Raw genomic sequence first — 15,512 nt, 5'->3', positions numbered from 1 at the left:
AGTAGGCAATATGCTACTAAAGCATGTTGAATTTTGTTTTCTCATCCGTGTGGGGAGCAGAACTGTCATAAAAACACATGTTGATGCCTGGATATGCCATAGTTTTTCTAACCCTAACCCTAGCCTGAGTTTGCTAACCCTAATTTGGGGCCATAGGGTGAAACAACAGGTAGTTGGAAAGTAGGCAATATGCTACTAAAGCATGTTGAATTTTGTTTTCTCATCCGTGTGGGGAGCAGAACTGTCAAAAAAACACATGTTGATGCCTGGATATGCCATAGTTTTTCTAACCCTAACCCTAGCCTGAGTTTGCTAACCCTAATTTGGGGCCTTAGGGTGAATCAACAGGTAGTTGGAAAGTAGGCAATATGCTACTAAAGCAAGCTGAATTTTGGTTTCTCATCCGTGTGGGGAGCAGAACTGTCATAAAAACAGATGTTGATGTCTGGATATGCCATAGTTTTTCTAACCCTAACCCTAGCCTCAGACTGGTAACCCTAATTTGGGGCCTTAGGGTGAATCTACAGGTAGTTGTAAAGTAGGCAATATGCTACTAAAGCAAGCTGAATTGTGGTTTCTCATCCGTGTGGGGAGCAGAACTGTCATAAAATCACATATTGATGTCTGGATATGCCATAGTTTTTCTAACCGTAACCCTAGCCTCAGTTTGCTAACTCTAACCCTAATTTGGGGCCTTAGGGTGAATCAACAGGTAGTTGGAAAGTAGGCAATATGCTACTAAAGCAAGCTGAATTGTGGTTTCTCATCCGTGTGGGGAGCAGAACTGTCATAAAAACACATGTTGATGTCTGGATATGCCATAGTTTTTCTAACCCTAACCCTAGGCTGAGTTTGCTAACCCTAATTTGGGGCCTTAGGGTGAATCAACAGGTAGTTGTAAAGTAGGCAATATGCTACTAAAGCAAGCTGAATTGTGGTTTCTCATCCGTGTGGGGAGCAGAACTGTCATAAAAACACATGTTGATGTCTGGAAATGCCATAGTTTTTCTAACCCTAACCCTAGCCTGAGTTTGCTAACCCTAATTTGGGGCCTTAGGGTGAATCAACAGGTAGTTGTAAAGTAGGCAATATGCTACTAAAGCAAGCTGAATTGTGGTTTCTCATCCGTGTGGGGAGCAGAACTGTCATAAAAACACATGTTGATGTCAGGATATGCCATAGTTTTTCTAATCCTAACCCTAGCCTGAGTTTGCTAACCCTAATTTGGGGCCTTAGGGTGAATCAACAGGTAGTTGGAAAGTAGGCAATATGCTACTAAAACATGCTGAATTTTGTTTTCTCATCCGTGTGGGGAGCAGAACTGTCATAAAAACAGATGTTGATGCCTGGATATGCCATAGTTTTTCTAACCCTAACCCTAGCCTGAGTTTGCTAACCCTAATTTGGGGCCTTAGGGTGAATCAACAGGTAGTTGTAAAGTAGGCAATATGCTACTAAAGCAAGCTGAATTGTGGTTTCTCATCCGTGTGGGGAGCAGAACTGTCATAAAAACACATGTTGATGTCTGGATATGCCATAGTTTTTCTAACCCTAACCCTAGCCTCAGACTGGTAACCCTAATTTGGGGCCTTAGGGTGAATCAACAGGTAGATGGAAAGTAGGCAATATGCTACTAAAGCATGTTGAATTTTGTTTTCTCATCCGTGTGGGGAACAGAACTGTCATAAAAACACATGTTGATGTCTGGATATGCCATAGTTTTTCAAATCCTAACCCTAGCCTGAGTTTGCTAACCCTAATTTGGGGCCTTAGGGTGAATCAACCGGTAGATGGAAAGTAGGCAATTTGCTACTAAAGCAAGCTGAATTGTGGTTTCTCATCCGTGTGGGGAGCAGAACTGTCATAAAAACACATGTTGATGTCTGGAAATGCCATAGTTTTTCTAACCCTAACCCTAGCCTGAGTTTGCTAACCCTAATTTGGGGCCTTAGGGTGAATCAACAGGTAGTTGTAAAGTAGGCAATATGCTACTAAAGCAAGCTGAATTGTGGTTTCTCATCCGTGTGGGGAGCAGAACTGTCATAAAAACACATGTTGATGTCTGGATATGCCATAGTTTTTCTAACCCTAACCCTAGCCTGAGTTTGCTAACCCTAATTTGGGGCCTTAGGGTGAATCAACAGGTAGTTGTAAAGTAGGCAATATGCTACTAAAGCAAGCTGAATTGTGGTTTCTCATCCGTGTGGGGAGCAGAACTGTCATAAAAACACATGTTGATGTCTGGATATGCCATAGTTTTTCTAACCCTAACCCTAGCCTCAGTTTGCTAACCCTAATTTGGGGCCTTAGGGTGAATCAACAGGTAGTTGTAAAGTAGGCAATATGCTACTAAAGCAAGCTGAATTGTGGTTTCTCATCCGTGTGGGGAACAGAACTGTCATAAAAACACATGTTGATGTCTGGATATGCCATAGTTTTTCAAATCCTAACCCTAGCCTGAGTTTGCTAACCCTAATTTGGGGCCTTAGGGTGAATCAACAGGTAGTTGGAAAGTAGGCAATATGCTACTAAAGCATGCTAAATTTTGTTTTCTCATCCGTGTGGGGAGCGGAACTGTCATAAAAACACATGTTGATGTCTGGATATGCCATAGTTTTTCTAACCCTAACCCTAGCCTGAGTTTGCTAACCCTAATTTGGGGCTTTAGGGTGAATCAACAGGTAGTTGGAAAGTAGGCAATATGCTACTAAAGCATGTTGAATTTTGTTTTCTCATCCGTGTGGGGAGCAGAACTGTCATAAAAACACATGTTAATGCCTGGATATGCCATAGTTTTTCTAACCCTAACCCTAGCCTGAGTTTGCTAACCCTAATTTGGGGCCTTAGGGTGAATCAACAGGTAGTTGTAAAATAGGCAATATGCTACTAAAGCAAGCTGAATTGTGGTTTCTCATCCGTGTGGGGAGCAGAACTGTCATAAAAACACATGTTGCTGTCTGGATATGCCATAGTTTTTCTAACCCTAACCCTAGCCTTAGTTTGCTAACCCTAATTTGGGGCCTTAGGGTGAATCAACAGGTAGTTGGAAAGTAGGCAATATGCTACTAAAGCATGTTGAATTTTGTTTTCTCATCCGTGTGGGGAGCAGAACTGTCATAAAAACACATGTTGATGTCTGGATATGCCATAGTTTTTCAAATCCTAGCCCTAGCCTGAGTTTGCTAACCCTAATTTGGGGCCTTAGGGTGAATCAACAGGTAGTTGGAAAGTAGGCAATATGCTACTAAAGCATGCTAAATTTTGTTTTCTCATCCGTGTGGGGAGCAGAACTGTCATAAAAACACATGTTGATGTCTGGATATGCCATAGTTTTTCTAACCCTAACCCTAGCCTGAGTTTGCTAACCCTAATTTGGGGCCTTAGGGTGAATCAACAGGTAGTTGTAAAGTAGGAAATATGCTACTAAAGCAAGCTGAATTGTGGTTTCTCATCCGTGTGGGGAGCAGAACTGTCATAAAAACACATGTTGATGTCTGGATATGCCATAGTTTTTCTAACCCTAACCGTAGCCTGAGTTTGCTAACCCTAATTTGGGGCCTTAGGGTGAATCAACAGGTAGTTGGAAAGTAGGTAATATGCTACTAAAGCATGCTGAATTTTGTTTTCTCATCCGTGTGGGGAGCAGAACTGTCATAAAAACACATGTTGATGTCTGGATATGCCATAGTTTTTCTAACCCTAACCCTAGCCTCAGTTTGCTAACCCTAATTTGGGGCCTTAGGGTGAATCAACAGGTAGTTGGAAAGTAGGCAATATGGTACTAAAGCAAGCTGAATTGTGGTTTCTCATCCGTGTGGGGAGCAGAACTGTCATAAAAACACATGTTGATGTCTGTATATGCCATAGTTTTTCTAACCCTAACCCTAGCCTGAGTTTGCTAACCCTAATTTGGGGCCTTAGGGTGAATCAACAGGTAGTTGGAAAGTAGCCAATATGCTACTAAAGCATGTTGAATTTTGTTTTCTCATCCGTGTGGGGAGCAGAACTGTCATAAAAACACATGATGATGCCTGGATATGCCATAGTTTTTCCAACCCTAACCCTAGCCTGAGTTTGCTAACCCTAATTTGGGGCCTTAGGGTGAATCAACAGGTAGTTGGAAAGTAGGCAATATGCTGCTAAAGCATGTTGAATTTTGTTTTCTATTCCGTGTGGGGAGCAGAACTGTCATAAAAACACATGTTGATGTCTGGATATGCCATAGTTTTTCTAACCCTAACCCTAGCCTGAGTTTGCTAACCCTAATTTGGGGCCTTAGGGTGAATCAACAGGTAGTTGGAAAGTAGGCAATATGCTACTAAAGCAAGCTGAATTTTGTTTTCTCATCCGTGTGGGAAGCAGAACTGTCATAAAAACACATGTTGATGCCTGGATACTGTATGTAATGCAAGATAAGATCAATTCAGTTTATTTATACAATTCTCTTGAGGCTAATTTTATCTTTTTTTTTTTATTGAAAACGAGAGGTATGCTGTCAAATGAAAGGTCCAGAAAGCCACACCAAAAATATTAAAACCAATCATTGCATGGATAAGGAAGACTATCAAGGTAACCAAGAGGTTACAAACAAATTGGATTATAAATAATTGTTTTGAGGGTATTTTACGGCTGATTTAAGACACGGGTCGGTACTGACAGGAACAGAAAGCTAACACAGGACAAAGCTTAAAGCTTTTCTGCTTTTTCTGCTTCTTCTCTGCTTCCATCATAGTGAAAAGCCTTATTCACTCACTGCCTTCTCTGACTCATTCATTCATACACCGTGAAGCTGGTGTCTGTCCCCTTCCCCCTCCTCTGGACCCCTGCCTGTCCTCGGAGCTGGTTATCCCCCCAGCTGTGTGCCAAAACCCGTCCTCTCTGAGATTAAAAATACCCCACGATCCAAGGGAGTTTCCAGAGATTAACACCAACAGGCAGCTGGTTTATTGTAAATATAATAATTCTGCATAATGTGCCTCAAACCAGGTTTACTGAGGTACCACAGGTCAGATTAGCCTAGAATTTGATGTAACCCAATAATCAGGATGAAGGAATAAACGCTAATGTGCATTGTCGCTGTCCAGGTGAGGTTGTGTAGAGACCCTGAAATGACTTAGAAAAGGAAAACACTTTCACTGATAAGTTAACTGTTGATGTTTAGTATCTGCCTGAGTGTGGGTGTGAAATACTGCTGTGGGGGTGAAATACAGGCATATTCCTGGAAAGGAGAGTGGGTTTTCTTAGAAACGCATGGGAATTCCCCAGGATTGGAATGCAGTGCACCCTCCCTACTGTGCCAGTGGCCTGTCTGAGCGGGGGTGGGGGGCAGTGTTCTTCTGGAGTTTTCTATGGCAAAGAAACACTAGCGCTTTCCGGAAAGGAAATCTGGCATCAAAATTAAAAAAAAACTGGGATTAAATGTCGAGCCACCGCCCATGTAGTACTCACGGAGCATCCTCTGAGAGGCTTGCATTATTCCGTAAAAATGCTGCAGATTTATTTACTTAAAATTACTGGTTGTTTCTAATTATATTTTTTGTAAACGGATAAAGTAATGGTTTTAATTATAAAATCAGTAAATTTTTACCGAAATATGCAAGCATCCCAAAACTTGGTCAGCACTGTACATACCTATGATAAAATATGCCATTGAATGGATGAAACTGGGGATGCTTGTGTCCCATTTGATGTCTTGTTGGATGATAGGAATTTGAAGGTCTGGTGTCCTGTCTGACCAGTGGAGGTGGTGGGTTCTAGAAGTCAATGATCATGCCCACGGCCTTTTGTGTCTTCAGCACTAATTTGTTCACACCACACCGTGTCACTAGGCGACTGAACTATTTTTGGTAACCAGACTCATCAGAATTCTCCATGATTCCAATCAGGATGGTGTTGTCTGCAAACTCTGTGAAGGTGTACAGGGAGTAGAGCAGAGGAGAGGAGAGAGTACGTCTTCGTGGGGCACCAGTCCTGTGGAAGACGTGATCTGAAGTGTAGTTTCTAATCTTCATGATCTGTGTTCTGCTGGTCAGGAAGCCATGGATCCAGTAGCAGAGAGATGGCTGGAAGCTGAGTGTCTTGAGGGTTGATAGTATTAAAGGCAGAGCTGAAATCCACAAACAGGATGCAGGCTTAAGACTCATGGATGTCCAGGTGCTGCAGAATGTGGTGCAGGGTCATGTTGATGACATCGTCAACAGACGTTTGACCTGTAAGTGAACTGTAGAGTGTCCAGGAGAGCTTCAATTGTGATTTTGAGGTGTTGATTTTGAGAGTCTGCAAGTCAAACAAATGAATGAGTGCAGAGGCTCCTTTCCCGTCTGTTCGTGTCTTCATGGGTGGTGACCTTCTGGCATCTCCCCTTGTGATATTTACTAATTTCTTACTACAGAGCTGTTCAGGTTCAGCTGAACATGAACGGGCAGGTATACAGTGAGACTGGGCTCAGGACTTGAACTGGGCCCATCACAGACCTGTTTATTATTTAGTCACAACCTTGGCACAGTGGGTCAATATGACCCTGAAAGATAAACATCCAATTTCCATTATGCAGAACTTGTGACACTGTTGTAGCCCAAGGTGATCATCGTTTGACAAAAGTCCCTGAAAGTGGACGTGGTGTTCTTGCTGGCCTCCCTGATCTGTCTCCTAATCAAATTTTAGAGGATCCCATATTCTAGGCCAGGTCTTGAAGGTATCTCAGGTTGTTTATTTCTTAACAGTGATCTTCAGTGTTCCAAGGGCCTTTTAAATCCACCCATCATCTGATCTGGAGCTCTCCACAACTTCTTTCCAAAGATCTGAAACTTTCTGGTTGCCCATTGCTAAGTTTGAATTTTGTGACGTAGTCACTCATACAGGAAGCTCACAGGAACCGCTGCTTTGGATTCACACCAAAGAAATCCATTACAAGTGAAAGCAACTGGACTTTAGCTGGTTTCTTGCTTTAGCTAGAAGGAAATCAATCATCCCTCAGCTTATTAACCATGTCTGCTGTAGAAGGGCTATCCAACCACGGTGTCACACTTTTTTTATGCTGAGTTCACTGACAGGACGGCATAAGAAAAGATTGCCCCTAGGTGTGCATGTGCGAGTAACTGGTGTGTGAGTGTGCCCTGTGACGGGTTGGCAGCCCATCCTGGGTCGTTCCCTGCCTCCTGAATAGGAAAAGCTATTACAGAAACTGGTTGGGTTGGTGACTGGTTCATGAACTTAATGTATAAATGAATCAATCCATTGTGTCAGACACCAAAAGGGTGTGGGCTGTTTCATGGTGACCTGTGTGTACTGTAATGTCAGAGTGTATCATTCACAACCAAGAAGCTTCTTGTCATGTTTCCACTTGAGCTCAGATGTCCTTCAGAGCAGCCTGCCATTGCTGTCCTTTGCGAGTTTGGGCACCCCTTCACTCACCTCCCTGATTCTGCCCCCCAGTACCGTAGTTGGCTGCGGTCCAGTTACAGCCATAACTCCTTCAAGGACCAGGAGAGGGTAGAGGAGCTGCTGAGGCAGTACAAGGAGCAGCAGCAGCTGGAGCGACAGAGGAACGGACAGCAAAACTGGATGAGCCAGGTCCCTGGCTTGTACCCGCTGCCCTACTAGGCCTTTGGCTCCAGCGGTAATTTCTGAAACTCCTGAACGAGGAGTAGGCTGACAGCCCCAACCTGACCGAGAACCTCCAGAGTTTCTCCAACACGCCAAGGAAACTGATGGAAGCTTCCAGAGACTAATTTGTGTAGTATAGGTCTTGGTCTCATCACCCGCATGCACCTGCATCCTGTCAGCACCCTCTGCCACCTTCGTTCCAGGTTTAGCCCTTTTAGTAGTGAACCCTGAGCCAATGCTGTGTATCTTTAGAGACCCATCAGGAGCTGCTAAAAGCAACAAAGTGCCTTGAGTGTTGCAGTTTTACCCAGCAAATTCTGCCTTGTTTTGTTATTAAGCAATACGCAGCAGTCAGAGCCATAATCATTCATACAGAAGTACATAACCCTAACATGACACATTCAGAATGAAATGCTCATTAGGTACAATGAGCATTTCAATTAGGTACAAGGGTGTACTTCAATCAGATGTGTGTAAAAATACATGTTGAATATTTTAACATTAATCTGTATAAATAATTGTAAATAAATAATACATAAAATCATTTATATATGTCATGTGTCGGCTGTAATTGATTTAAAGGATGTCTTCCACATTGCAGCATCTTTCAGCTGGAGCGGAGAGCTGGCTGACATAGCAAGATCTGAGGCAAACATTTGGTGCTATAGTCTTCTGGGTACTGTAGCTTTACCATAAGGTTACTCCACCTTTACTGCAAGGTTACTCCAGCTTTACTGCCAAGTTACTGCAGCTTTGCTGCCACATCACTGAGGCTTTATTGCCAGGTTACTTCGACTTTACTACCATGTTACTGTTAGGCTACTCTGACTTTACTACCAGGTTACTGTAACTTTACTGCATTAATAGCAACTTCACCCCTGCGGGTGGGGTGTGGCTCAGCAGGTTAAGTCTCTGTGCCTGTGATCAGGGTGCCAGTTCAAGCCCAGCCTCAACAGATTAGTTACATGTCCATGAACTTCTGAGCGAGACCCAAAACCCCCAGCTCCCTGCCCCTTCACTGTGACTGCCAAGCGTGCCCCCCAGCTCTCTGCCAGTTCACTGTGACTGCCAGGCTTGCTCTTACCTGTATCGAGAGGAAGATGGGGCACAGAAAAGAGAATTTACCTACAGGAATTAATAAAATATCACTACTCTATTGTTCTGCTATAGAAAAGAGCCCATAATCACTTACGTTCTGTAAACTTAAACTAAACTAATACAGTGACTTGTATGATGACGAGTCACTTTCAGGCTTCAAATCTCTGAACTGGGTGTTTCATGTCCACTGGAAGACTGAAATTCACCTCCAAGGCTGTCTTACCTATGAATCTGCTTCTTTTATTCATGTAATTCCACATATTGGTATTAACAGAGGTGGGGTACTTCAATAAAACCCTGTGTCTGCTTTCTGAAATCTCCTTCATCACCGACTCCACCTCCTAACGTAATGGAGGATTTGGGGAAGTCAAATTTGAGCCCCTGATTAAGCAACAAGCCATCGTGATGTGCTGAATACTGTAAAAATCACACCAAGCCAACTACATGAGCACTAAATATTGGTTTGTTAAACTAAAGAAGAAAGCAATCATGCCCAGGAAAGAGCAAAGCTTAACATGGTTAAGGTGTGAGTGCAGCTGTGCATTGATGTGAAAATCCCAGGCAGACATATGTCCCTAGGAGTCAAAATATCTGTGTTAATTCAAAATAACTTTCTACATTTTTATGTGTCTGATAGTGTTAGCAAAAATCTAGTGCTGATCCAGCAAACATGTAATTTATATATAATATATATATATATATATATATATATATATATATATATATATATATTGTATTTTTATATATTATTAATATAATAACGTTACAACTGGGAGGTTGTTCCTAAACATGGTTAGATAGCCAAATCCTCATTTAACAGATGTGTACAAAGGTTTTGAAAATAATCGATTTTTTTTTTTTTTTTTTTAGAAAATCAAAACCTGCGGATCCCTAATCTCAAGAATCACTGATTCAATAATTCACTATGATATACTGCTGAAATAAAGTAATGTAGTCAGTTCACACAGCGTGAATGTACTTAAGTGAAAAACTCTGATTCACATTTCGGTTTAGCGGCGAATGTGTGGGAGGTTGTGTAATGCTGCGGTATATATCTTCACAAGAAAAACACAGCCAACAATTTAGTACAAATGTCTGATTGTACCCTCTCTGCAGGAGGTGCCAGGTGCTTTTAACTGGTGAAAATAGCAGAAAACCAGGAAATAAAGCGGAAATACTTTTTTTTTTTTTAAAGAGAGCATAATGAATGCAACATGCTTAATTTCATTTCTTGGAAGAGAGGCGCCTTAGCGGAAAGCCGTACTTCCTCCGGGGCCGGAAGACGCTCCACCCCTTCGCTCTGATTTCAGCGGTATAAATGAATGAAAGCGAGTAGGAGTCCATGCAATGCAGCGGAGTCTGGAGCAGGTTATGGTAATACAATTATTATTATGAAAGCATCGACTCTCCGTATGTTACATGCCTATGTCTGTGTGCGACATGTCACCCGAAACGCCTTGTCGCCGTGGCATACAGGTTGCTGTGAAACCGGGCTCACGCCGCCTCCGTCAGTGGCTCATCGAGCAGGTCCACAGCCTCTCGTACCCGGGTCTTTCCTGGGAAGATGAGGCCCGCACCATGTTCCGCATCCCCTGGAAGCACGCCGGAAAGCAGGATTACAACCAAGAGGTGGACGCCTCCATATTCAAGGTAAGGAAACCTGTGCGCAGCTTTTAAGAGTTATAGTGGTAAAGTAATGTATCAGTGTGAGACGCACTTTTTAACACGAAGCGCATCATCATTCATTTCTACTATTATTAAACAATTAAAGTTTTTTTTCCAGTTATTTCTGTGTTCTTTTAAATTCTTGTTACGTTGGTTTGTCATTTGCGTTGTTTTTAATGGTTTATCGCCTGTATAGCACTTTGGGTTCAACTCCTGTTGTTTAAAAGTGTTCAAATAAATAAATAATATTATTTACTGCACCAACTCGTCATCTGCCATGTGTTCGTTTATAAATAAAGTTTTACTAATAATTCAATTTTGCCCAGGATCATCTTCATTAGAGCAAGTGAAAGCTGCTTCATTTTCCAATGCTGTGACTCCTGCCACAATTTTTACAGTATAACTATTGTCAGTTCCTCCTTTAGCATGTAAATATTCATGCAAACAATGTAGGAGATGTTTCACTGCCAGGAGGTGATCAGTTTTTGCACACAGCTTTTCTGCTAATTAAACATTATTACTGCTAATGATTGTTGTTAGAATTTTGGTAGAAAGTTTGGTGTGTTTATTTTTAAGGATTAAATGATTGAGATCATTTTGTTCTGATCCCAGAAGTACGAAATATTATTGGGAATTAATTCGGGGGTCACGTCTGGTACTTTGAGCCCAGAAGGATCAGGAACATGGAAGGATGAACACGTTACATCAGTCAGAAATGAGTGGTACTGCTGGGTCTATATTTCTATAACATACTCTCATCAAGGCAGCTGGTCTGTTTAGTTGTGCAGAAACACATGCCGCCTTTTGGGGGCGCTGTCCAGCTGAAAGTCTGGTCTCTGTGCTCTTCTCCAGGCCTGGGCATTGTACAAAGGTAAGTTTAAGGAGGGGGACAAGGCTGAGCCAGCTACCTGGAAGACCAGGCTGCGCTGTGCGCTGAACAAAAGCCCCGACTTTGAAGAGGTGAGCGACCGGTCTCAGCTGGACATATCGGAGCCCTACAAGGTGTACAGGATCATCCCAGAGGAGGAGCAACGATGTGAGTGAAGACAGGGGAGAGAGCACCCTCATGCTGTCACACATCTATCCATCCATCCATCCATACTCCTAAACTGCTTGCCCAGTCCTCAGCTGCCCCATAAATACACAAATAAGTATTCATACTTATGAATGTAACTGCCCAGCAAGGGCGTAACTTTGGCTGGAACATTGGGGGGGTTGAGGTCTCCACCCATTACGGGGGAAACATGATTATTGGGGGGGTTGTATTAGCTGGTTTTGATTTATTGGGGGGGCTACAACCACCCCATCCCCCCCCCCCGCCCATAATTTACACCCATGCTACCCATTGTTGTCATTCATTTCATCAAACTACATTATACTCTGTATTACTCTCAACTTACAGTTGTAATGTGACTGGCCATTTGGGCCTTACATGCAGCCTGAGTACAAGGGATTTGTTAAAGTAAAGTAAAATAAAGCAAATTACAAAAATAACATAAGAGTATGAACTTGGAGAGATAACCAACCAGCCATGCAGAACACACCACTAAACAAAATGCGACATTTGGATGAGGAGCAATGGGACAAACCGCGGTGACAGTGTGGTGCAGAAGATACAGCGGGGACAGCAAAGCGCTGAGCATGAATATTACAGCTAGAAACAGCCGTATGAAGTAAATAAACCAGAACTGGGCCTTAGTGTCATGTGAATGCTGGATCTGTGCTTGCGATTTACAGAAGACGTGCCCATTCCCTGCAGGCAGGAACTCAGCCAACCTGAGGGACGGCGCGTGTGCGGAGGTCACGGAGGTCACGGACATGCAGCGCAGCCCGTCAGAGCTGCAGGAGCTCATGGAGGAGGTGAGGCCCATGCTCCGGCCCCGACCGGCTTATCTTAAAGCTGTCCATTATGTGTCTGACATGACTGATTATGGGGGCACAGTGTGGGTCAGCAGGCTGGGACACTGTGCTGGTTCAGATCCCAGGATCAGTAGAGGGGTGCCACCACTGGGCGAGGCCCTTAAACTCCAATTGCTCCAGTGACTGTCTGAGCCTGCTTTGTCAAAGATGTATTTAGCTTTGGATAAAAGAGTCTGCTTTGTGACTATAAAAAAAAAAAGTCATTCCCCCCCCATACAGGCTCCTGAGGATTATGTGGGCAGCCTGACAGGGAGCCCCTCACCAGACTGGGACCCCAGTGTCATTCCACCCAGTGAAGACCGCAGCCCACCTCACTTGTGTAAGTGCATCGCTGAGTCCGAGCGACACCCTGTCATTTCATTTATGTGCACGTTCACTTTTTATGGGTGTTAATCGAGCCATTGTGCTATTGTTAGCGTCAGGAATGGCTCAGCCCGAAAGGGGAAGTACGAGGCATTCTCAGAAGACCTGCCTTGTAGTTTGAAAATCAGATGTGTCGACCTCAGCTCGGGGTTTTCTGGTCACAGCGATGTTGGCTAATCTCCTTGGCCAATTTGCTGACACCAGCTGTTTTGATTTGGCTTTTGCGACACTTTGTGTCAGTTTCACAAAAAACAAGTTTAATGTGGAATGAATTCGCCTGCCAGCGACAAATTTCTCTGTGATACTTTTTGGTTGTCCTTACAGCCCTACTTCCACCTACCTCCATGCCAGCTTTTGATGAAGGTGGGTATATTTCTGTCATGATCATCCTGCAGGGGGCGCTCCCGAGTCCCAAGCCTGCTGCGCCCGCCTCGCTCACGCCCTCTCTGTCCTGTCCGCAGCCCCGTCAGCAGTCACCATCACCTTCTTCTACGGGGGGCAGCTGGCGGGTAGGACGTTGTGCAGCCACCCAGAGGGCTGCCGCATCACCCCCAATCTGGAGAAGCCACCCCTGAGTGCTGGCGGCCTGCAGAATATTGGCTTCCCCCCCATCGACGGCATCGAGGCCGAGCGGCAGCGCCACCTCACCCAGAAGCTCTTCGGGCACCTGGAGCGCGGCGTGCTGCTGCAGGCCAGTCACGCGGGCATCTTCATCAAACGCCTGTGCCTGAGCCGCATCTTCTGGAGCAGCGCCTACGCACAGGGCGGCCCCGGGCCCCGCAAGCTGCAGCGGGAAACCGTGGTCAAGATCTTCGACACCAACCAGTTTCTGCGAGGTAAAGGGCTGGGGAAGGCCGCCGCACCGTGATGGCAGAACCGGCGCTCGGACCTCATCACTGAGGCCCAGATCTGTGCTCCCTTGCAGCTCTGCAGGCCTTCCGGGACGGCCTGTACCCCGCGCCAGACCCCACCGTCACCCTGTGCTTTGGAGAAGAGCTTCATGATGTCAGCAGTGCCAAGAGTAAGCTGATTGTGATTCAGGTGAGAAGTAAGGATGGGGAACCTTTGGGATTTTTCCGATACCAGTGATAGAACGATTCTGGCCTGAACTGCCAGTCATGAAAAAAATTAAGTAGAAAACAAAGTACAGTGTATGGCGTTTTTTTATTTATAAGGCAAATTTGAACAATATATTAACAGCCATCCATCCATCCATACATCCCCATAACCACTTAATCCCAACTGGGGTCATTAAGTCCATGAGTGAGCACAACAGCAAGGATGAGAATTGTGATGACGAGACGGAGGGCACACGCCGAGATCATGTGAAGCAGCGGCGGGAAACTGTAGATCTGATTGTTTTTTGTTTTTTTTAAACGTATACTAGAACCATCATTAAAATTGGAAAGCTTGCTAAGTTCTGAGTCAAAATGTTTCAGTGCAACTTATTGATGGTTTGAACCCAGAAGAGTATCGCAATTCTTGCCATGTGACAGGTGCATGTGTGTGAAATGCCGTATCGATATTAGCACCACACATGCTGTAAGTCTCTGTGCCACTGTGGGTAGCACTGTTCCACCAGTCATGTGCATAAATTATGTGTTATAAATTTACGATTACTCAATGAATCGTCAGATTAATCGGTTTATTACTCAATTATTGATATCGATAGTGACAGCTCTAGTAAAAACATAGAGTACCTGAAATAAGCGTAACTAATTTTTGTCAGATATTCATATGTGACATTACTAGGCTATGGCTTGGATGAAGCTGTCTGCCCCACCAGCAGATACTGAGATCTTTCAGGAAAAGCTCCTCACATGCAATGCCTTTGCTGCCCCCTGCAGATCACACCCATGAACTGCCAGCAGCTACTGGACACTGTCAGCAGCCACAGGTCCTTACAGGGCAGTGGAAACCCAGAGCTTCCAGCAGAAATCCATAGTGAGCAGAACGCACATATCTTCCAAGACCTGTGTACCTACGGCATGCAACAGCCGTGCATCTGGGAGCACCAGCCAATCACAGTGTGAGCGTGCCGTAACCTGCCAGCAGAGGGCAGGATGACTCAAGACTGTTCTTCCTCAACCTGTAATTAAAGCTATTGATAAAACTAATATATTGTGAAAAGCTTAATACATAGAGTATATTCTAATTGCCAAAAAGATTGTGTAATGACCAGCTACTCATGTTACAATAAAAGCTTTATTTTCTTTAGTGTGTTTGATGTATTTTTGAAGATTTCAGTGTTTAAATGCTTGATGGCCTCCATTTAACTTTACAGCCTGTGATTTTCATTCTGCTATGAAATAACTTTTAAGAGGCCAGTCTTACAGGTATTGGACAATGAAACTGAAACACTGGCCAACAGTGTTTTAAGATTTGCACCTATAGATGGTGGCCAATCTTCACTGATTGCACATTCCATCAGTAAGAGCAGAGTGTAAAGGTTGAATTACCAAGGCAAAAGCACGGCTGTAAATAAAATATTGTAATCCACATAACATAATGGGAGACATAAGAGAGTTAAAAAGAGGACAAATTGTTGGAGCGTGTCTTGCTGGTGCGTCTCTGACCAGGACAACAAGTCTTTGTGCTGTGTGGAGAGCCACAGTATCCAGTGTAATGTGGACATATCACCACAACAGACGGACCACATCCAACAGGAGTAACTATGGATGCAAGAGGAATTTGTCTGAAAGATGTCCGGGTACTAATCCGGATTGTATCCAAAAATCATAAAACCACACCTGCCCAACTCAGACAAATGTGCACCTCGACTGTTCTGTTTCCACCAAAATTATTCATCAGGAGCTCCAATCAGGAGTGTCAGATGTCTGCTTCAGTGGTGCAAATCTTGG

The 15,512-nt window shown here is 44.0% G+C and overlaps 1 protein-coding gene across 2 annotated transcripts in view; it reads left to right on the top strand.

Annotated features, from left to right (window-relative positions):
- The window catches only part of LOC111843548 (interferon regulatory factor 8-like), a 74,088-nt gene extending 59,220 nt beyond the window's left edge, over positions 1–14,868 (top strand). Inside the window, exons 2-10 of one of the 2 annotated variants that reach the window (XM_072698437.1) lie at positions 9,942–10,077; positions 10,180–10,353; positions 11,221–11,404; positions 12,128–12,228; positions 12,508–12,607; positions 12,976–13,014; positions 13,113–13,487; positions 13,577–13,692; positions 14,499–14,868. In XM_072698437.1, the coding sequence (XP_072554538.1) occupies positions 10,051–10,077; positions 10,180–10,353; positions 11,221–11,404; positions 12,128–12,228; positions 12,508–12,607; positions 12,976–13,014; positions 13,113–13,487; positions 13,577–13,692; positions 14,499–14,684 (1,302 nt within the window). In that variant the 5' untranslated portion in view covers positions 9,942–10,050 and the 3' untranslated portion in view covers positions 14,685–14,868. The remainder of the gene's footprint in view (positions 1–9,941; positions 10,078–10,179; positions 10,354–11,220; positions 11,405–12,127; positions 12,229–12,507; positions 12,608–12,975; positions 13,015–13,112; positions 13,488–13,576; positions 13,693–14,498) is intronic. The other variant, XM_072698438.1, reaches the window with a different exon arrangement.
- The last annotated feature ends 644 nt before the right edge of the window (positions 14,869–15,512 follow it).

Source organism: Paramormyrops kingsleyae, chromosome 13 (assembly GCF_048594095.1).
Source record: "Paramormyrops kingsleyae isolate MSU_618 chromosome 13, PKINGS_0.4, whole genome shotgun sequence".
Taxonomy (NCBI): Eukaryota; Metazoa; Chordata; class Actinopteri; order Osteoglossiformes; family Mormyridae; genus Paramormyrops; species Paramormyrops kingsleyae.
This window is presented reverse-complemented; position numbering and strand designations above follow the sequence as displayed.